Below are 24,036 nucleotides of genomic sequence, written 5' to 3'. Positions count from 1 at the left end.
TGTCTGACTCCATAGAAATATAATAGGCAAGCAATGAGGTGTTATGGCTTGGAGCACCAGCGATAACATTTCTACCATTTGGGAAATTAAACAGTGGAATCTTGCAACTTTTTTTAACCATAAGGTAGCACCGTTCTCAAAATACAAGTTTGCTGGGAAGCAATTAAGGTGTAAATTAATAAACAGTGCCTTAGGCGATGCTGTATAACGCCTTTTGGGCTAGAGCACTGTTCGTGGATTTAGCTGCAAACCCTTTGGGAGATGCTTGCTTCCGACTTGTCATCCTCCAGAGCACACTAACATATACAGACACGTCCTTTAGATCATTGCACTGATGTTTCAAACTATTATAAAGTCAGTCAACAGTTGTCTAACTTTGATATCTCACTCTCAAAAGCTCTTCCTTGGTTTTTAAGATGCTGCTGGACTTGAATCTGTTTTTCTACTGCAGGCAAATATGACTACTTTCTGAAACTAACTTCTTTTTTTGAATGGCTGATGTTTGTTTCCCTCTAGAAGTCTACTTTTATTTTTTCAAAGTGTAGGCTTCAGGTATGAAAGATGGAGATGGATTTGCTGAAAGATGGATTTGCCAAGCTGAAGTTCATTGTTTCAAAATGGTTAAAAACAAGCAACACACCAAATCTTCAGTCCGCCATGGCATGAATTATTGGTTTCAGTAATGTTTGCAACGGATGCATTTGCAATCTTTTTTCCTATTTGTCAGCTGACTCTGCTTCATCTTAATCCAGACTTTTTTGGTCCTCCTCTGAGGCTTGTCACAAAACCTAGGTAAAGGACACAGATTTCTGAAACAGCTTCCTGGAAACTGTTCGAGGGGTCATGATTGTCACTGATTTCTCCCTTTATTTGTTTATTTTTGTAAATTTATTTCCCACCCATCACCAGAGTCCCTCTGTAGATCTGTGCATCATACTCAGCTCTCTTCTTTTGCTGTATTGGTTTGTTTTGTAGCTATTGTGTTTTTTTAATATGCCAATAAAGGCTTTCTGTTCTGTTCAGCTCTCTTCTTGTTGGTCCCTTGACTCCTGGATATAGTATTTGAGAGGCAGGTAAACTGCAGGAGAGAGGAGGCTGGAAAATTCCATTTCATGAGCAGAACTTGTTTGTAGTGCTTTGGATCCAGCCTCTAGCATTGAGTTAAGCGGCTTGGGTAAGTCCTGCATAGAAAAAAAATGCAGGTGTCCTCAGGAACAACAGGCAACTGGCCCATTGGTTGAGTAAAGTTAGGCACATGTATCTTCGTTTTTGCCACCTAAGAGGTTGGGGAAATAGAAATTGAAAATATCAAGCGGAAATTTTGTATTAAACAAAAGAAAAGAAGACTGGACACAGTGTGTAACAGACTTTCCTCTGGCACCTCTGAAGATGCCAGCCACGGTTACAGGCGAAACGTTAGGAACAAGATCTACCAGACCACAGCACGGAAAACACACCTCAAGCAGTTGAGTACGGCCGTGAAAGCCTTCAATTATACAAAAGAAAACGTATTCTTTGGACAGAGGGAGGAGTGAATGGGGGAACAAAGCAGGGGCTGGAAAGGGAAGAAATTATATCTCCCCACCCCCACCCCCTGCAGTTCTGGTGGATCTTCAGTTTTTGGAGAAAATTGACCATATTTAAAATAATAAATAGATGATTGAAACTGAAATGAACTTTCGACAGCATGCAGTGGGAATTATATATTCTGAATGCTGAAAAATTGAATTCCCTGAATATAAAATTCTGTTACCGCTTAAATGTATCGTGATGTTCAAGAGCCAATTTATGCTAAAAAAGAAAATATGTCAAGGGTATTTTAGTGGTCCCCTAGATCTCAGATTTTCCATTGGAAAAAACGGAAGGAAGTCTAAAAGGGGCGGGGGATTTTGTAGTTTTTTCTTGAGTTTTCCTCTCCTCTCTCCCCCCCCCCCCCCCCCCCAAGATTTCATATTTCTATGAACTTCCTTGTTCTAGTTGTTTGAGAAACTGGCTTACATTTGGATAACCAAATTGGTCTTTCTTCCTCAAGGTCATGTACTCTCTTTTGTCAAATTTACAAGCCAGAATTATTCCAAGCCGCAGCTTCCATCTGGTTGTAAGCTAGAAATGCTCTGCAATTCGTCATTACATCTGATTCAGCAAATGCAAATTACTGACCAAAATCTGTGAGCTGCTCAGGTCATGGTAGGAAAAAAACAAGGGAGCTCATAGTCTTCTGTTTTGGGGTCAGTCTATCTTTTGAATGCATCCTGGGAAATACAAGACCTTGTCAAGGTCTTCCAAAGCACAAGGGCTGGTCTTCATACAATTGACGCAATTGCAGTTTGCTGCAGGAAGTGTTTTCTTGTCAGGCAGCAATTCCAATTTACGTAGTATTTCAGCATTCTGGTTTGGAGGCACAAGCATTGTCTGGCACTCCTGAAACCACCTCTGAGGAAAGTCCTCTTGCATGTTCAGCAGAGTTTGGATTTACTAGCTTGTTCCATCTTCTCATACATATCTCATATTTCAGGTTGTACTTAATGGAAATCTGATATTTACCTTAAAACTGTAGCGTCTAAGGCTGGCCTGTTTTAAAACCGTTCCCTTTTTAAGCATTGCTCTTGGTACTTTTCAGGGGAGCAGCCCCTAGTTTGAAAGTTGGCTCTCTGAGGTTTCTATGTGGCCTTTCAGTTGCCAACATGAAAGCAAAGGATGGAGGCGGAGGATCTATTGCTGTGGCAATAAGTCGGCAGGCCACTTTGCAGGATGCATAAAAGCTTACACACCTTGCTCCCTCCACAGAACTATTGACTAGGGAAAGTCCTGAAGTTAAAAGCACAACAGATATTTTAATAAAGGAATGGACTCAGTTGCATTGCACATTTTTCTTAGTCCAAATTATGGCTCAACATGCTAACTAGCTTTGCAAAATTGTGAGCTTTACAAACCTTGGTTGCAATATTGTGAATTGAATCCATCTCCTTTTGTTCTGATTCTATCTGCCGGGAAGTAGCATCAAAGTCAGAGATGCTGCTGTTTTGTTCCAGTGGTAGCAATTCCTAAACATTCACTTGGATAAAGATACTTAGAAACTGAAGATCTTAGAAAGATGACAAAGGTGTCTTTAAACAGATCTGTTGCTTGTTCTAAATCCTTCAAGCAAACATGCTCTACTTATGTACTTTGATGTTACAAGTAAGTATAACGGCTACTCAGTTTTTAAAATAGTCTTATCAAAGTGACTTAATGTGTTTGTGCTGGCATTTAATCTCCCCCCTCTTCCTTTTTGATAGGCTTTTAAGGAGATGCTGTACGCAGCTCAGGACCAGGCACCATCGATAGAAGGTACGTGAAGTATACATTTCCATTAGCTGTTGAGCTTTGAGTACCGTGCCCGATTCCCCTTCTCTATGAATAAAGTAATCTCAAATTGGTTTGTTAAGTAGAGGCAGCTCTGTTTTGTGTTCATTTTATTCCTTGCTTATTAGTTTATCTTCATGTTTTCCTTCCAAAGCTCCATTTAAAGTCTGCTTTGCTTTTTACATTATTCTCTGTATTTTCACATTGTGGGCCAAAAATCTGTTTTTATTTCTGATACCATGTGTCTGCAGGACAAGTATTCACCAAATACAGGTTATCTGGACATTGAAGTGATGGTATCTGATTCCTTTTTACCTTTCCATTGATCTGTTGAGCTTTTTAAATTCAGATGGTCATGAAGGCATTAGTTGGCTGCTTCACTAGTTAGCCTCTTCTTCCCCTTCCCCACAATCTTAGGAGCTTGTATATACATCCTGTTTTTATTGGTTCACATAAAATTGATCCTGTGAACCACAAGACCAAGACTGCTTGCATGACATTGGTCTTTACTGCCTTCCCCTTAGCAGCCTCTGGGGATCAGGGAAATTGTATGGACAAAATGACACTGCAGTTCTGCAACGAGGAAGGAGAAATTGGTGAAATTGACCCCACTAATTGTCGCTTCCTACTTCTCACTTTGTTGATGTCTCATGTGAATGGTTTGTATGATCTGGCTTATTTACTGCAATGGAAATAAATGAAGAGAATAAATAAATTGGTGCATATAACCAACAGTGGATGTGCCAGAAAGGAAAAGGGCAGTGTGGTAAAAAGAGAGACAAAGAAGAAAGGAAAGGGGGTAGATAATCTCATGCACTGGATTACTTGACCTCTAGTTCTTGCTGAATGCTCCAACACCTTCATTGGAAAAGCTTCATGTAGATAGCATTTCCTGTTTGGCTGTGTTACTTCTTGTTTGTCAACGAAAGAGCCCAACATACATAGTTCTTCAGCATGATGTGAGTTCCACCTTACTCATAGCTCAACTAATGCCTGCTGTACACTTGTCCACATTACACTATGACTCTTAACAGACACAACTAAGAGGGACCCACTTAGCCTAAAATATGTGACTTCTGGATGCTGTTGCTGCAGTAAAAAAAGCAGAAATTGTTTCCATTTGGAAATCACATGTACATTCTAGCTGCGTGACTCTTTCATTCAGTCTACAGATGTGAAAACCCTGAACACTGATTTTAAAGCTATTTCTGAAAATGCTCAAGAGTAGTTTTAAAGCTTCACATTCCTTCAGTCTTTGTGAGAACACAAAGACCGACTGTTCCTGAAGGCTAGTATAACTTTCCTAATTAGCCAATATGCCTTTTTAATCTGCGATTAAAGTTTTAGTTGATTAGTCACACCAATCATTGAAGGATTATTGCTCTATACTATGTGTAACCCTTCATTTGACACACCAGAGACCCACACTGTTGAGGCACCAACCTGAGGCTGACAGTTGCCTACCTCCCTGATGCCCCCAGTTCAATCCTGATCCATTCATGCTACTTTTGTTTCCAGGTACTTCCAAAATTACCTTATATACTCGCGTATAAGTCTACTTTTTCAGCACATTTTTTTTGTGCTGAAAAAGTCCCCCTTGACTTATATGCGAATGAGCGGGTGGGGGGAATGGGTGGCAAGCGAAAAAGGCTAGGAGCTGAGCGTGTTTTTCTGCACCTGCTCCCTGCTATGTGGACACAAAGGCAGCTCCCAAATAAGCCTTGGGCTGTTGCTTCGCTGCACTACAGGTGATCAGTAGCTTCATTCACAGTGAATATTCAGTGAATAGGTGTGAATATTAAATATTAAATTTATATGTTACACAATTTTTGTTCAGGGCAGGAAGCTCCATGAATGCTAGGGAGCCATAATCATTGGGAAATCTGCACCACTGGAGCCCATGGTGGCAGGAATCCCCCCCCCCACACACACACACACAGGGTGCCCTGGGGTGCAGCCACTGCCAGCACCTTTCTCGGCCCCCACCCAGTTTTTTGGAAAGCAGGTGGACTTCTGTCCAGCTGAGCTTGCAGACCTGCAAAAAAGACTTGCTTTGGGGCAGTGGCTGCCATCACCATGCAAGCATCTTCACTGAGTAATGATAAGCTATCTGTGTTGGAGGGACTTTTTAAAAACTCGGAACTCTCCCACAAGGAGGAGTAGAGATATGCTATGAAAACCATTGCATATCTCTGCTGGTGGCTTCCTTATCCACAGGGGTCAACTGGACACCAGAGGCCAGCTAAGGTCACCACTGCCCTCCAGCCTGCCACTGCGCGTTTTGTTCTGATAGGCCTAGGCGACAGAGGTAGCTTCTTGATGGGGCGTAATGGGGTGCCATGGTGCCCGGTCATCAAGGTAGATTGCCCCTGTGCTGGTGCAAGGTAGATTGCCCCTTGTTCTAATACAGTGGTGGCGAACCTTTGGCACTCCAGATGTTATGGACTACAATTCCCATCAGCCCCTGCCAGCCTGGTCAATTGGCCATGCTGGCAGGGGCTGATGGGAATTGTAGTCCATAACATCTGGAGTGCCAAAGGTTCGCCACCACGGCTCTAGTAGAACACAAATATTGTCAGCTTCAGGAATCTCAGAGTTTTCCAGATAAGCTCCTAAAATGTAGCTTTCTTTTATCTTATTAAACAAGTCGGATGTTAAAAAAAACCTGTTATGAATTGCTACTCTTGTTTAGAATCTTCAAAAAGAATTAAAAATCATTTCTTTTGATGGTATGCAGTGTTTTAATGTAATTGATTTACCCATCTGGCTTTTGAAGTGACCAACTAAATTATTGCTTAAGTTGCAAGAAAAAATACGAAGAATGGATCTAGGTGAAGATGCTAATGTTCCTGGGGAAACCTAGGCACTTGTAGCTGAAGTGTTAGTAAGCGTGACCATTGCTTAATTTATTTGCCAGCTCTTTCACTTGGCTGGATAATCTGTATGAGATGGAAGTAAGTCTCTAAGAGTTTCTCTTTTAGAAATAGAATTTGAGCATTGGAATGGATCCTATGGCTTCTTTCTACCAAATCTGCCTCTAGCAAAGAGTTCTTCAATGTAGAACAAAAACAAAATTATCAGAAGATGACTTTCTCCATCAAAAAGCAGCCATTCTCCTTTGGAGGAAATCTTCCTTTGAAAAGTAGAAGATAGTTGTAGGACTGTTTGCTGGGAATGTACCCAACCAATCCACTGTAGTCCACTGTTTGCTGGGAATGTACCCGACCAGATCTTTTGTGGTAGTGCATCCACCAGTGATGTTTCAAAATAGTAAAAATTCTGTACTGTTGTAATGCTTTATGTATATAGTATGTTCCTTGTTTGATTTATTATTTTTGCGTATTTAATAAGTTATACATGAGTTAGATTGTAACACTTATACCACAACAGTCTGCTGGCAACTAGAAGAACTATAGCATTTTGTCTCCTCTGAAAAGTATTGTAGGTTATTGGCCTATGAGGAACCTCTGCCTGGAATTTGGGAGAGTCTTGCAGAGAGGAGCCAATGAAACCAAGGAACTATTCCTAAATACTGGGGTATAGCTAGCTTGTTTGAGTGTATGCACTTCCATTGATTATCAGGAGAGCTGCAGCAAAGTGTGTCAGTAGAGCAAACCCTGATCAATACTTTATTGCTGCATGAGTTAGAAAGCTGAGCCTCTATAGCAAATATTTTTTGGCAAATATAGATGACAATATTTTTTAAAATTTCATGGCATGTGTTTGAACTCTTTGAACGTCACATCAGACTCAAAAATATATAAGCAGGACTGTAGCTTGCAGAAATCCAGGTTGGACTTTGGGTGAAGGACTGAGATTACCGTATTTTTTTACTGTCATGTGTGATGATATTATTACTGAAGATTGTGATGTTACATTATGTTGTCAGGACACTTTGGACATGGTTGTGCATTGTTATATTAAGAATTGTTATGCTGTTCTGATGTATGATGTTGATTATATTTTATGAGGGTTGTTATAACATATTATGTTGATTATGTGGAGTATTGCTGATATTGAAACATTGTCCCTGGTTTATTGATTGTTGTTAATTACTGATGTTGCCAATATCATGACTATTGTATAGGTACTGTATTATTATCCTGTTGTGCACTGCCCTGAGCCCTATGGGGGAGGGCGGTACAGAAATTAAACGTAAAATAACATGAGGTTGAGGAATCATTATGGATAGTGTGTATGTGTTTGCAGGCGCACTGTCTAGTCACAGCTGGCTTCATGGAGATCCCATAGGGCAGTGGTGATGAACCTTTGGCACTCCAGATGTTATGGACTACAGTTCCCATCAGCCTCTGCCAGCATGGCAGTCCATAACATCTGGAGTGCCAAAGGTTCGCCACCATGGCCATAGGGTTTTCAAGACAAGAGATATTCATGGTGGTTTGCCACTGCCTGCCTCTGCATGGACTGAGAGAGTTCTGAAAGAACTGTGGCTGGCCCAAGGTCACCCAGCAGGCCTCATGTAGAGGAGTGGGGAATTGAACCCTGGTTCTCTCTGCTGCTCTTAACCACTACACCATGCTGACTCATTGGACTAGATGGAAGAACATTTTCTGGGTATCAAATAAATTAGCAAGAACATGTAAAGACTCACAGCTCTTTTGTTGGTGGAGAGAAACAGTGAATGGGCACTGTAGCATCGTATTCTCTTGCTTGTACCCTGTTGAGTACATTAGCTAGCTGATGCACACATGGATCCCAGCTGGTCTGCACTGATTGTTGCTGCAGGTGCTTTCCCTACATTTCCCAAGAGATTTTCTGGTGTCGGAAGGTCGCCTTAATGAAATTAGCATAAATCTTCTTTTAGGCTTTTCAAGCTTGGGGGGTGGTTGTTGTAATAAGACTGTTTGTCCCTTGACTGCTAGGGGTATGCTTGAGTCCCATACTAAAGGCTACATAACCATTTGATGATTTTTTTTCCTGAGAACTCATGTTTCAAAAACCAGCTCTTTTTGTTTATATGAAAGAGGGTTTAAATATGTGGATTTATGAGCTTTGCATGGCAGCCTCACTTTTCCTTGGAGGTGCAAATGGCTCTGGAAAGGAAGAATGAAATCCCGTTCTTTGCAAGCCAATAGTATTTTGTTGTTTTGCCCCTCAGTGAGAGGGGTCTGCTGGCCGCAGACTGATTATTTCTACTTGGTTAGCAGCTGTATTGGTATCTCCCCAAGCTCCTTAGAATTCAGCTCTCCTCAGTGGCAGGGAAGATTAAAGCATGCCTGTAAATTATTCATTCTGATTATCTGCTTGAATGACCAGAGTCCACGCTTGATATTTTCCACGGAATCTTTGCAAAATGGGTGGTGTTGAATGCTTTAAAATGGTCTTAAAGGGGGGAAAGGTGAACTGTCCTTTGCAGGTTGCTGTCAGATAATGCTAAATCTTGTAATCCTCATTTGTGACCCATAAACATTAGTGGTGTTTTTGGCCCGGTATTTATCTGCTGTTCTCTTTATTTAGCATTGTATCTTTCCTTTGTTTAAAACAATCTGGATCTTTTTATTAAATGAAAATGACTTACAACCTCCAATGTACTTCCAGCATGATTGTGTAAATCTGCTCAAAGAGGAGGAAAAAGAAAGCAAAGGGAATTATTTCTGGTATATAAGATAGTTATCTTCGTACCTGTGCTGGAGGGGATGTGTTTTAATTATGTGTTTCCGTTTCCAATTGCAAAGGCTTTTGTGCTCATTTGCAATGCACTTTCGACTCAAGGGGAATGTGTTCCACTATCCTTCAAATGGGTTTCAGCAGCACTGAAACTTGATAGATTTCTTGAGACCATGGTTTTCAGTTCGATTTTTTTAAAACGACCTGCCACATTTATCATTCTTTTCCTACTCTGTTTTTAATTCACATAAAAATCTTGTGTGTTAATGTATCAATAAATCCAAGTTCACTTTTTGTGGTTTCTTTTGTGAGTGATTGTGGTGTTGATGTGTGAGAAACAAGGCTACTTAGCAGTGGTTCTGTGCATTTTTGACAGGTTTCTCTTGAGATTGCTTGTGTGGAGTCATTCATAGCATGGAAAAACTTCTTAAGGCAGCGGATTCCAGAGAAAGGACCATGTCTTGCTACCTCCATCCTAGATAATTGCATACTATTAAAATAAGTAGGTTTTAATTTTCTGTGTTGGCTGCAGAAGTGACTGTGACTGGAACTGCTGTCTCTTCCTTGTTTTTTTCTTACTACTCTTGCATTATTTTCTTAGCCATCACTGATTGTTGTTCTGTTTTGTGTGTGTGTGATCATGAAATGGGAAGCAAGATTCTTAGAAACAAGGGTTTTTCCTTAAACACTGGGCTCTGCCTCTCATTTGGATGAATGTCCAGGATGACCAGCAATAAAACTATGCTACAAAAGTGGAACTAGCACCCTGAAATGGATGAACATTATGTTTAATTGTTTGATGACATAATATAGATGAAGGATAGGTAATTCTTCAGAAAGGAAACATAGAACACAATATCAAAGTACATCTTGGCCCAGTGCTCAATTTATCAGTGATCTGGGGTTGGGAGAGCAGCTGCCCAATAGCTGGAGGTTGCCTTTCATGGCCTCTTGCAGGGTAGGTTCAGCTATGAGGGATGGAGAATGGGAAGGGGGATGGTGGTCTGTGAATGGGAGCAGGCCAAGAAGGATGAGCAATACTCCTGAAGGTGAGGGGGGATAGAGGAGGGGAACTGAGGGTGCCTTTGGAAGCTCTTCTTCCATATCACACTGAGGCTATAAAGAGGAGAGGTACTCTGGAAGATAGCAAGTGTCTGGAAGGGTGGGGTCAGTGGACACTTTCTCTCCTGTATGTTTTCTCTACTGGGGCAAAACAATACCACAGGGGCGGGGCAGTTTACTTTGCCAGGGGAAGGGGTTAAATCCTTCCGTCCCCCTGAGGCTGTATCGCAGTTTCAGTCTGACATAAATGTACACAAAACCTCTGCTATTTTAAAGAAATTTAAGGAAGATGGAAGAAATGGACACAGGTCTCTGTTTTGTTGCCTTCTGAAAGCCAGGGCTGCAGCTTGATCTTAGATCTCCTCATGTTGATCCCCTCATGTTGCATCCAAAGTTAAAAATCGAGAGAGCCCTGGTGTGTATTTGGAGGCATGTACCTAAAGCCTGGTGTTATACTTTGAAGCAAAAAGAAATAGAATTGGGGAGTGGCAAAATGGGCTGTAGTATCTCAGACAGTAGAGGGGGAGTGTTAAGTGTTTACATTCTCCCTGGAAACACAATTCTCTGCACATTATGGAGAGATGTTCTTTTCTAGCCCTTTGCATTCTGTACTTCTGTACATGCTGTACTGCTATGCATGCTGTACTAGGTTTTCTGGGGCTGCAAGTGATCATAACCTCCCCACACAAACATTATAAATACAAATTTTAGTGTTAGTTTTGATTTAACCTGTACAGCCAACTAGCAAACTCATTACTTGATATTGCAGTTTTAAAAATAACCAAAACATACAGAATAATAACCAGAAAGTCATCTATTACAACTTTGAAAATGCCAAGCCTGGCTAATATTGTATGGTCGGAGACATTTATTCATTGTTAATTTTATAGAACAACGAATCTTTAGAAAGTGAAAAAAAAATTCTATGGAAAATTTAAGTACTGGAGAACTTTTAACAGTTTTCTCCCCCGCATATCTCTGAGTGAGTTATATAGTTGCTGTAATGTTTAAAAATATAATTCTATCACAAACCTGGTTTGGTCAGGGTGCGTGTTAATGTATGATATTGTTCCTTCCTTTTTTTCTCTGAATGGTAAGGAGGGAAAACGAAACAGTCGCCTTGTGTGGCCGTGTATGAATATTCCTACTGACCTCTGAAACCCAGTCTGTTTTGTAGCGTAATGAAAAACAAACAAACAGGCTGAATTCTGCTATGATGCTCTTTGACATTGATACCAGTTTCATTTTGCTAATCTGCTTAAAGGTTGCAGGAAGGCTGCCAAGAAACTCATTTGGATAGCACGTTTGATGATTAAATACCTTTAAATGAAAGAGGAACCCATAGAGAGTACGTCATATATTCTGCTTTGTGGTGTCAGACCCACTCAGTGTTTGATGGGATGGAATAACAAAGTCCAATTATATTGATAAGATATACTGCTAAATACTGAGACTTCTGGGGAAAATGGCCCTTCAAACAGATTGAGCTTCTTGGAGCTCTCTGCCACACATTACTGAAAGGGGGGATTGCCGGCATAAGAGCAGACAGGGTCAGACTTTGGCCTCCCCAGGAGGAGGAGGAGGAGGAAGAAGAAGAGTTGGATTTATATCCCCCCTTTCTCACCTATAAGGAGACTCAAAGGGGTTTACAATCTTCTTTCCCTCCCCGCCCACCAAACATCCTGTCAGGCAGGTGGGGCTGAGAGAGCTCCAAAGAACTGTGATTAGCCCAAGATCACCCAGCTGATATGTGTTGGAGTGCACAAGCTAATCTGGTTCACAAGATCAGCTTCCACAGCTCAAGTGGCAGAGCAGGGAATCAAACCCAGTTTTCCAAGTAACCCCTTCTCAGAATGCCACTGGCTAGCATGTCCTGAGGACTCAGAAGCAGCTTCAGCATGTTAAGAACATAAGAACAAGCCAGCTGGATCAGACCAGAGTCCATCTAGTCCAGCTCTCTGCTACTCGCAGTGGCCCACCAGGTGCCTTTGGGAGCTCACATGCAGAATGTGAAAGCAATGGCCTTCTGTGGCTGTTGCTCCCGAGCACCTCGTCTGTTAAGGCATTTGCAATCTCAAGTCAAAGAGGATCAAGATTGGTAGCCATAAATCGACTTCTCCTCCATAAATCTGTCCAAGCCCCTTTTAAAGCTATCCAGGTTAGTGGCCATCACCACCTCCTGTGGCAGCATATTCCAAACACCAATCACACGTTGTGTGAAGAAGTGTTTCCTTTTATTAGTCCTAATTCTTCCCCCCAGCATTTTCAATGAATGCCCCCTGGTTCTAGTATTGTGAGAAAGAGAGAAAAATTTCTCTCTGTCAACATTTTCTACCCCATGCATAATTTTATAGACTTCAATCATATCCCCCCTCAGACGTCTCCTCTCCAAACTAAAGAGTCCCAAACGCTGCAGCCTCTCCTCATAGGGAAGGTGCTCCAGTCCCTCAATCATCCTTGTTGCCCTTCTCTGCACTTTTTCTATCTCCTCAATATCCTTTTTGAGATGCGGCGACCAGAACTGGACACAGTACTCCAAGTGCGGTCGCACCACTGCTTTATATAAGGGCATGACAATCTTTGCAGTTTTATTATTAGGGAGAATTTTAACCACTGCAAAAATCTGGTGATGGTTGCTATACTTTGTCTCAGATAAAGGTGTTAGTATGGTCAGTTGAGGTGCAGTGGTCGAGAAAAATTAAATTCCTCCGCATTAGACTATAGTCCCAAACAAATATGAGAATTATCATTCATTTTTATGCCATGCTTTTGTCAAAAACCATTATTTTGTGCATTATTGAACATGGCGCTTTGATAACAAGGGCATTTGTAGTTCAATGAACAACTATCATCAAACTTTCAAATGGCTAGGGGGAACAGGGCTTGCTAGGCACTAGGACCCAGGCGGAGCATTCTGCAACAAAGAAGGTCCAGCATGTTGAGTTATGTGGCGGAGGAATATGCAATATACTAATATCTTTTTGTGAGACAGGGTGAAGTTCTGATTCATGGAAGATAGCTCTATCCAGCCATTAGCAATGAAAACTGGGTGGAATCTTATTGTTGAGAGGATCTTGCTACTGGATTCAGGGGACAATGCTGGAGTAACTGTGGTCTGCCTGTCCTGCTTGTGTACTTCCCAGGGGGATCTGGCTAGCCACAATTAGAAACAAATTATCTGACTGCTAGGGCTCCTTATCTGACATAGACAGTTACTAATCATGAGTCTTCAGAAATGAGCACATTGATCCAAATAGTAAAGGAACTGTTTGTCACCGCGAGAAAATAAATCTACCTCCCATGACCTTGTGGAGCTGAGTTCAGTTCACATGTTATCATAGGGTTTTGCTGTTCTTGAATCTGAATACTGCCTGATGAGTAATTGAGTAGCAGAAGTGACTAACAAGGGAGGCAATCAGTAATTCTAATGAGAAATTGCCTTGACGTTCTTTGTTCCATGTAATTGGTTTTACCTGTGTAGGCTCAGGTACACCGAGTGTTGCACGGATTTCTGCTCCTTGATGCTATCGGTTGGTCAGAAGGGACTCTTTTGGGTGTTTAAACATTTCACACCATTGAGATGAAGTCTAGCATGGCTTGCAGCAGTGAAGACTTAAGTGCATCCAAATGTGCGCAAGTCTATAAATACCCAAAATAATCCATTTTAAAAATTCTGTTACTGAAATGAGTCACTTTTCCAGCTTATATAAGAGTTCCAAAATGAGGTACAAAAAGGTCAACATGGACCAAGTGCTGATACCATAAAACTGGTGACAAGAGCTTTGGTTAATCTATCCACGACAGCTCCTGTGAACACTTACCTGACCACATTCTGGACCTTTTGCTTAAAACTAATCTGAGCCTTGATCTTCAAGGTTCCTTGGGGGTTGGGTCTAGGGTTGCTAGATCCTCCCTGACCACCAGTGGAAGATGAGGTGGTAGGGATACTTGACCCAAGTTGGGAAACTCCCACAGATTTGGAGATGGGGCCGGGGAGGACAGGGACCCCAGTGGGGTACAGTGAATAGAGTCCACCCTCCAAAGCATCCATTTTCTCCAGGGGGATCTCCAGATCCCATATGGGTGGAATCCCTAGTTGGATCCTAGGTCCCAAATCTCTGTTTGTGCTTCAGGAGATGCTCATGTTCACCCCTGAAGTGTGGAAAACTGTAACTGCATCTGCGATCTTATTCCTGCTACAGTATTTTGGAGTGTTCAAGGGCTCCCTGGAAGATGTTGGCTTCTTCTGAATGGACTGTTTATTCTGCCTGTGGCGTAGGAGGTTAAGAGCTCGTGTATCTAATCTGGAGGAACCAGGTTTGATTCCCAGCTCTGCCGCCTGAGCTGTGGAGGCTTATCTGGGGAATTCAGATTAGCTTGTACATTCCCACACACGCCAGCTGGGTGACCTTGGGCTAGTCACAGCTTCTCGGAGCTCTCTCAGCCCCACCCACCTCACAGGGTGTTTGTTGTGAGGGGGGAAGGGCAAGGAGATTGTAAGCCCCTTTGAGTCTCCTACAGGAGAGAAAGGGGGGATATAAATCCAAACTCTTCTTCTTCGTCGTCATCAGAATTAGCAAGCATTAGATACAAGAAATGATCAAAGCCCACTCGACTTCATTTTTATTTGAGCTCTGACTGTCAGCTCCTCTTCAAACAACAACAACCATCTCTGTCTTCTTTGAGAGTTCTGTCTTGGCTTATGTATATTCTTGCAGTGCTCTTTAGGAGTTGTAGTTCTGGGGTGGGTGAATGGCAGTGTGGTGCTTGAGCAAGCACGCAAACGTCCAGGATGATTAGAACATTGGACTGCTAATTCAGCAAAGCCACTGTTCTGTAAACTAAAATGGTGTTTGAAAATCTCAATTTCAGAGGAAGGATTGACAGTCTCTCAGAGTATGTCAAAGGTGACAGTCAAGTTCTCAGCATGCCTGTTCAAAGTATGTCCCGCTATTTCTTACGACAGAGCAAGAATTTGAGGGTATGTGACCTCTTAATGCACATTTGGAATAGTCTGGTTATTTGTGGACTTTGTTAGCCATCACTGCTGGGGATTTTCTGAACTTTTCAGCAGTCTTGAAATGGTATAAGCGTTCAAGATCAAAACTAAATGAGTTCTGCTGCAGATATTAAAGCCACAGCTTCAGCTTACAGTTTCTTGCTTTCTGTACACATTTGTGGTCCTGACACATGAAATGGGGCCATCAGTCCCTGACTGGAGGTGCAGATCTTGGGCAGCTACTCTTTGCCTGAAGAGAACCCACTGTATGAAGTCGGCATTCAGACAGTTGGCTAGCAAAAATTCCAGGACTGAACAGAAATAACAGGGTGCTTGCTCTCTGCGTATCTCCCTCAGCAGTGTGGGTGTAAGAAAACACAAGCTTTCAAAGCTGTTGAGAAGTATCTTTGCATCAGACACTCTGCATTTGCAAAAGTGTGCAGTGTGAGAAAAGATTGCAGATTGGCTTTGTATTTATTGTTCTTCCAAAAGCTAGTGTGAGTCCTGGGGGAACACCCTGGATTTCATATGTATTCATTCAGTCAAATTGTTTCTTCTCTAACCCTAACCACCACCACCCCCCAGTGAATCATGGAAAATGTAGAAGGGAATAACAAGTTTGTGTAACTTCCCTGGAAGTCCTTGTATTTAAAAAAACGACCCTGTACGAGCTGATACTTCTTTCAGATACTGAAAACTGAATTCTGGTTTGTGAGGTGGGCTGAAAGTGCTGCATTTGTTTTGAAATGCAGAGTAGGGTATAAATCACCAACATTTTGTTCGAGGAAAGAAGGCATGGCATACCTTTTTAATAGGTGAGTGAACTATTTTTCTTCTCGTTTTAAGACATGGGTAGTAGTCAGATTGTGAACGACTTCTATGTTTTACCCTTCAAAAGACTGCAGTGTTTGCAGGAAGTAAGTTTTTGTTGCCCTGTAAGTCAAAATACTACAAGTAAAGTATGCAAGTTAAGCTGGGAAGTTTTGAGAGTTGCTTAAACTGTACATTGGCACCTGCTGAACATTTGCCGAAGCTGTAAGCTGCCTGCTTCTACTATAGCATGCTTAATCTGGCTGTGTTTGCTGTGTTTGAACACCATTGGTGATCAAGCCTCTAGGGTGCCGGTCCTTATGTCCCTAATAGTGGGAATGATAAATGTGAGGTAATTAAAGCAAAGGGTGGCTGGGTTTCTTAGCCTGTGCACCATTGGAGCCTGCCAAGAATTTGGATTATGGCTGTGGTCCAGCTGTCCCAAAAAGGTTTAGTGCTGAGTACCATTTTCACTTGACTGGCTTTGATTACAGTTTCATGCATCCAGGATATTATGCATCAGGTAGTATCAGTGGCTGTCCACTGCTAAATTTGATGAATTTCTAGATTAAAGTAATGCTTGTTTGCCACTGATGAATATTCACTCATTCATTCATTTATTTTGTATACTACCCACCCCCGAAGGGCTCTGGGCAGCTAACATCATATAGATAGAACACAATTTAAAACATCAATAATTTACAGTAAAAAACATACGGCTCTATTAGGATTAAAACAACTAAAAAATTCCTATAAAATACAGCATTCAAATATATAATTCCTTGCATCCAGTCACTAACCCCTCCCCCGGGGGGGGGGGGGCAGGGGCGGTAGGTCCCTCAGATGTTATGGGGACCACCAAAAGGGGAGCAACAGAATATAAACAAAGCATCCTGAAGATGAGACCCAGTCCCATTAGAAGTTATTCAAGACTATTTTAGGTTCTAGCTAATTTTGCCATCATCCTCAAAACAGAGCTCTTCAATACCATGATGTACTGACTTTTTTTTTTTGCTGTCAAGTCACACCTGGCTACCTGCCTCTGAATCATGACCCTGGTGTTCCTTGGAGGTCTCCCATCCAAATACTAGCCAAGGTCAGGGATGAGTGTGTGTAACTGGCCCAAGGTCACCCAGAAAACTTCCATGAGTCAAGTGGGGATTTGAACCTGAGTTTCCCTATACCAAGTTGACTCTCATATACTGACTACTTTGTGCTAAAACACAGCTGAATTGCTGAGGAAGTTCCACTTCTGCCAACATTCACCTGTTGATAATTCTAGTAGCTAGTCTGTCATCTGATGTGGAATTTATTTCCTTGTAAACAGATAGGCTGGTGGAGAGCACTTAACAACAACCATTGGATTTTAACACTCTAGTTTTGTGGATGCCTAGAATATTAGCTGTAGGAAGTCTTCACCTTTTAAAAAAATCTGGTTTAAAATGAAGTTGAACTCTTTGACAGACAATTTAAAGTTACACATTTTGTTAAATTGACTCTGTAACCCTTCCTCCAGCTCACATTTCAATGTTTGGTGGGATATAGCTGCCACCACATCATAAAATGTCTTTGTCAACTTGCCGGCTTATCTACTTCAGAGGCAGTTCTATTTGAAGGAAGAACCATGTATAATAGACCTTTTGAGATCCAATTTAACCTGATGTACATGTAACTGGTTTAATTATTTTTGTCCCCATTTTCAAGGCTAACCTGACTGTACAGTGGCAAGAACTGTTAGAGTCAGACAACAGTAAGCATTTTGAGCTCAAACCAGTATTCTGATTATAGTCAAATAGATCCTTCTGCTGCTGGAAGTGTGAAGTTTTCACAACCGAACCAGAATTTGGACATGCTTGCTGGTATCTACCAGAGAGGGAGGCCATGAAAAGCTGAACTGCCTCCTTGAAGTCAGGAGTTCAACTGGGGTAAAGTTAACCGAGATCTCATCACAAAATCTTGGCTGCCATTATGGGTTGCCAGGAGAACCATGGACAACAAAGAGACCTTTCCACCACAACATGTATAATAGGTCTAACCAAATACTATCCAGAACTATTAAAGCCATTATAAAAATTCAACATACAAGCAACCTGCTCATTATACAGTCTCCCCAGACATGACCAGTTGCAGAAAAAAGACATCCACCCTCAATCAAGCAGACTTTTAGAGAGGGCAATTCCGCACACGAGTAAAATAGGTTCGACCCAGTTCCCTGAGAAGGGTACTAACCTAGGTCAAAGCCATTGTTGTTCCCCACTGCAACCAGCTTGATCCCAGCTCGGAGGGCGGAATCATCCTGTGCCTCTTCGCCGCTCCGTTCCGATTGGCTACTGTTCTACGGCCATGTTCCTTCTATCCCCACACACGTTATTAAAAAAAACTGCCACAGGAATGGAGGGACGAAGGTGGCGTTTTTTGATTGGCCAGCTGTACGCATGCCTGAAACACTCAGCTGTGATTGGCTGAATGGGGGACTCCTGGCACCAGAGATTCCGCACTTTACTGGAATCGAGCTGAGTTTGAGCGTGGTTCCCAGAAAAAGTAGTAGTTCCCAACTGGAGTCGGAAATTTGACCGTTACACAGGGCGAAGCTGGTACAAAACCATGTTGATCCCAGTGGCTGTGCGGAGCACTTAGGTCGAACGCAGCTCGAACTTAGGTCGATAACGCAAGTGCGGAATCGACCAGAGAAGGTTTACAGTGCCTCCAAAATCAGGCCATGATAGAGACCCTGGCTAACTTAGAAGGCTGTCCCACAGGGGTGGCACTGCAGTTGGAAAGGATTGCATTCAACCTGATCAGTTTAGTCAAGGATGGATAGCCCAGTCTAGCTTGAACTTCTCAGATCTCAGAAGCTAAGCCGAGTCATTCGTGGTTTGTGCTTGGATGGGAAACCACCAGGAAAGTTCAGGGTTGCTCTGCAGAGGCAGGCAATGGCAAACAGCCCCTGAACTTTTCTTGCCTTGAAAATCCTATGGAGTCAACATAAGTTGTGACTTGACAGCAGTTTATATACACACTTGCAGTCTTCTTTTCATAGAGCATGCATTCCCTTCAGATTTGATTCTCAATTGTGCATATGTTTCTCCCTCTTCAGCAGTCACCCTGCCTTCAGACCAGAGAATCCCTATGGTTTTCAAAAACTTTGAAAAACCTTTCTTCTCCTTTGGCAGGGAAAGTGAAAGATCAGCATGTGTTCAGATTTCTTTTGGTTTTCTTGCTCCTCCCCACCTTCCTCTGCTCACACCACAGCAGTTCTTTCCACTCTTTGGGCCACCATTTCAAAAGTATCAAATGGGATTTTTGAAATTATTTTCATGCTATAAAATTGACAAGAAATTGACATGGTTTAGCAAACCAATGTCAGACCAAAGATGACAGGAGAAAAAATAGGCAGCAGTCAGCCTCCCCAAACAGAGGTTGCACAGAAACGTCGAGGAAACAGTGGGAGGGGGCAAAATGGTGAATCAGCTGGCTAGGGACTCTACACAGGAGGAGATTCCCTGTGCAAGCAACAAAACTGTTGGAAACCCCCACTTCGAAGTAAACAGCCATGGGGTAAGCAATGAATGTGTCAACAGCCACAGGCAGAACAGAACTTTGAGATGCTATGCCAGGCTAGGGATCAAAAAGGAAGTATTAACTATTCAATTATCTAGATCAATGGCTTAAAAACAGTTTTTTCCGCTTCAATCATTTGGAGTCTTCTGCCTAATAGTCTGGGCTTCAGATGAATCTCCTTGCTGAGGGCATAACCAGTTAGACGGTACCAAAGGCTACTTGGTAATTTCTTTCTGTTTCCTTAATCTGAAAATTTTGCTGTCGACTTTAATGAGTGATTCACCGGTCTCTAAAGTAAATGGTTAAATGAGAAAGAGTTGGTGGTCTGAGTGAATAGCTAAAGTTGAATTGGAAAAGACAGGCCGGCTTCAGATAACGAAGGATCAAAAAGCTGGTCATTGTACCACCATGAAACAGTATAGAAACTCAGAGGATAAAAAAATAACATTTTATTCTGAAAAATAATTGGGTTTAAGATCTAGTCTCACCTTCCTGATGCCAATAGAAGGAATTAAATCCCTCCCTCATCCAATTGCCTGGGAAATGTTTTAGCATCTAAGCCATTTCTGAAGAACAGTACATGCAAATTGTGTCATTTATCTTATATTCCCAATAAAACTTTTTGTAATTTGCAGTGTTGTACTGTACCATCATGTCTGTGATATATGGCCTTTATTGGGCTCATTCTCTTGCTATACTACTTTCCTTGTAATACTGTATATAAACAGAAGAAATCTACAATAAGTAAATAGAATCATGTGCATCATTTGCCAGAGATGGCTCAAGCAGATGTGATATTTAATCTTCTGGACTGTTGGGGGTTGTTAAGTGAGATTTTGAAATGGTGGACCTTCGTAACAGCAAACCACTTCATCTAACTACTGTAACCCTGGCTTCAGTGTCTCATAGGTAATGGGCACCAGTAAACAGCTGCTGGGGAAGTCACCCTAACAGGAGGCCTTGAACCCTGTACAATTGAGGATCCAAGCCTGAAGGCTGCCATCAGTGAAGACTGTCCCAGCCTCATTGGTTACCCAATGGACCTTGCCCTGCTGATGTTGTAATTGATATTTTCTGATGAATCTGTTCTTAACAGCTTTATGGCCACTTTCAGAGCTGGAAATGAAGTTGTGTTTCGATTCTGCCATTTTATTGCTGCAGGTTTGGTTCTGCTGTTTTATTGCCCACTCAGTTTTTCTTCCTTTGCAAAGAAAAGCATTGATGGGGGGCAATCCTGTGGTCACCATTTACCCATTTCTTTCTAAAGATGAGATGTCTGTATTAGCTGAGCACCGTTGCATGTGTGTTTGTTTTAGTTCTTGAAGAGCTGGCAGTTGGCATATTTATCGTTGTGAATGCAAACAAGAAATGCAAAACATTTGGCAGGTCTTTCAAGACATGCAAAAATAGCAGTATCATTTACTCACTTGCTGTTATCCACTTTGGGGATGGGATTTGCAGCTGGGATGGTATATGGAAGTATCTTTTGATTTTTGTAGCAGACGTTCAGGCAGCCTGTTTGTTTTTCAGTGCGATTCAACTCTTGTAGATTCATGTCCCGCTAAGCAAGACTTCAAAGTACACAGGAACCATGGAGTTTGGTTTATTTATTTGATTTGAAGTATGTTTTGGCTGCCTTTCCCCCAAATGTAGGCTGAAAGCACTTTACAAATATTGCATGCAGTATTAAGTAAGCAATAAGGTCAGAAACACACCACCTCAGAAACAACAGTAATAAACAGCCGCTTAAAATAATCAAAAAGTAGCACAGCATTGGCAGAAAGCCTTCTGTGATAAAATTGCCTTACTGATTCTCTTAAAGGCTGGCAACATGGGGAGCAGAGTAAGAAAATGATCCAAGGCTCTAAGGGCAGTTTTTAGCCTGTGTTCATGTTTTAAAACTTTTGGACTATAGCCAGTGTGCTGATAGTTGAAGAAGAAGGGTTTGTCCTTGTACCTTTGTTTTTCCTCCCTACCTTTAAGGAGTCTCAAAACAGCTTACAGTCAGCTTCTCACCCCACAACAGGCACCTTGTGAGGTAGGTGGGGCTGAGAGGGTTCCAAGAGAACCGTGACTGGGCCAAGGTCACCCAGCAAGCTGAATGTGCCGGAATGGAGAATCAAACCCTGTTCTCCCGATTAGAGGTTCTTAACCGCTACACCATGCTAAGGTTGTTTAGTATTCAAAGCTTGTGATGTTGAAACATCATTTGAGGGTGCAATTAATGACTTGATTTTTGATTTGCAAACTTAGACATTACATATTGAACCAGTCTCTGTACATAAAATTTTACTCCTTTGAAAACATTTTTTTAAAACTTATGTTTGGATACTGCGCATTGCTGTTAGAGTGCCTTGTTTTCCACAAGCAGAGATGGTGAGTGGGATTTTACTGACATTTAGAATCCCAGCGTAGAGTGGGCAAAGCATCACTTTGCCAAGATCACTCTGTTTGGAGGTCATGTTCTGCTGCGAGACTTGGCAGATACTCTTCAACTTTTAATGTAGCCTATCTCATGGCATTGTTGTGAAGATAAAATAGGAAAGGGCCATGTAGGGCAGGAGAAAATGAGTTAGTTGAAAAATTGGGAGGTTTCAGTCAGGGTCTGTGTGTGGGGAGGAAGGAAGAAAAAGGAAACCACACCAACACATCAACAAGCTGTGTGTTGTGCCCACCTGCTGTTTATTTGGAGCTTGTTGTGGCATCTGAATGCAGCCATTCTTTCATTCTTTGAAAAACAAAATCGTTGTGTGAGTACGAAAGCATTGGAAAGGACAAATTCATGCTGCTAAATTTCGTCACGTAGGCAGAGCCAGTTCCCAGCTAAGGAAAGAGGACAGGCACCATCTGCATAAAACAATCCCATCTCCCTGCATTGCACCCCAGTTTTAGCAGAAAACTTGACTTATGACATCTGTAATAAATAAAATTATCTTTGGGAAGGTTTAGGTCAAAATAACAGCACTTGAAGATGCTCTTGGGCAGGGGGACAAGATTACCTGGCCCTGTTGTGCTGTAGGGCCCAATCAGACTGGGGGCTGTCACAGCATCTTTAAATGGCCAAGTTGAGCTCTAAATTAGTGACAGCATCCATGAGTTTGTCCTGTGAGTGCTGCAGTGTCTAATTTGGCCCTTGATTTCCTGCATATTGCTGTTTTTTAAGCCTCCGAGAATCATTAATTTGATTGATTGGTAGAATTGTTTTGCCTTGTTAATCCCCCAAATAGCCAATATGTATTGTGCAGTAGAAGCCACTAGTGTGACATCACCACCTGCTAAAAAATAAGCCTCAGTTGTTTGAACAGATTAATTTTATCGTGTTTTTTTCCCCGGGCATATGGTTACAAGCACTGAAGGGGGGAAAATGTCTGTAGAACTGAAACAATTAACAGTCTATCAAGTAGCCCCGCCTCCCCCCAAATAAAGTGCCTGCAGAAACCCATTCTGAAGTCTGGGTGTTTGAATAATTTTTGTTGTTGCATTTTATTCATCTTTATGAACTATCTGGGATTAATTGGGAGCCCTGGCATAATAGATCTGTTGGTGAACCAAATGCGAGATCAGTAGCACAGGGTCCTTAAGGTGCTCCTTGGGCTTTAAATTGGTTCCACTATTACAGTCTAACAAGGGTACTCACCTGGAGCAATTTGAGTTGGTGGTAGTTCTGGATTACTGCAGGTTTATGCCTTTTCAAAAGGAGAACAGTCATGGATTGCCCTGGACCCGAGTGTCCTTGGTAGCACCTGCCCTAGCATCTCCTGTACTTCATTTTGAGATGAGGCTTTGTGTTTTTCTGTCATGATGGACGTGTCTCTTCTCCCCACTGCTCCTCCGACATGCTTGTGAAATCTCCATCCTGAAGATTTCTGGGAATTTCAGGTTTATTCTCTCCCTGCTTCCAACTTCACTAGTGCTTTTGGATTTTTTCTTTATTGGATTAGCCTGATAAAAGGCTACTAATGTAACCAGCAGTTTTAATCAATGGTAGGGAGTGTTCACCCAGCTGAAATTCCCACTTCATGTTTATGTGCCTAATTTGCATCCAAGCTTTCAAGGTCCTATTAGCACGCCGTCGTTTTTGTGACACTCCATACCTACTATAGAACTACTGTTCCCCCCTTTCCCTGGGCAGGGTGTGGATATCTTCCCTTGGTTTTTTCCTGGATTTTACAGAAAGTATTAAGCAGCAGAAGTCATCCCCCCCCGCCCTGTTCTTTACCTGCTGTTGTACTCAGTACACAGTGGCGTACCACCCATTGGGCAAAGTGGGCAGTTGCCCAAGGCGCAGAAATTTCTAGTCATGTGGGGGTGCCTGATTTCTAAGCCATGCCCACTCTGGCTAACCCATGCCCACTCTGTACGGTGCCACCAGAGGCAGAGCAGGAGGATGGGGAGCTCCGTCTCTGGTGAACTTGGGCTCCTGGGGCCGTCCAGGAAGGGTGAGTGCTGCGGCCGGGCTGCTCCGCCCATGGGGGGGCCATCAAACTCAGGTTTTGCCCAGGGCGCAAGTTTGCCTAGGTACGCCACTGTCAGTACATAGTACTACCAATATAACTAAGATATCTGCAGAGAACTTAAGAGGAGGAGAATGAGATTGGTGGGATCCATGGCTAATTTTTGAGACAGACAAA

The 24,036-nt window shown here is 42.2% G+C and overlaps 1 protein-coding gene across 1 annotated transcript in view; it reads left to right on the top strand.

The window, feature by feature from the left end:
• XPR1 (xenotropic and polytropic retrovirus receptor 1) overlaps nt 1-24,036 on the top strand; it is a 146,549-nt gene that overhangs the window by 12,345 nt on the left and 110,168 nt on the right. The window contains exon 2 of the mRNA XM_048496150.1: nt 3,279-3,330. Coding sequence (XP_048352107.1) covers nt 3,279-3,330 — 52 coding nt within the window. The remainder of the gene's footprint in view (nt 1-3,278; nt 3,331-24,036) is intronic.

This window comes from Sphaerodactylus townsendi, linkage group LG05 (assembly GCF_021028975.2).
Source record: "Sphaerodactylus townsendi isolate TG3544 linkage group LG05, MPM_Stown_v2.3, whole genome shotgun sequence".
In the NCBI taxonomy this organism is placed as follows: domain Eukaryota; kingdom Metazoa; phylum Chordata; class Lepidosauria; order Squamata; family Sphaerodactylidae; genus Sphaerodactylus; species Sphaerodactylus townsendi.
The sequence above is the reverse complement of the archived record's forward strand: the minus strand, read 5'-3'. Positions and strand labels throughout refer to the sequence as shown.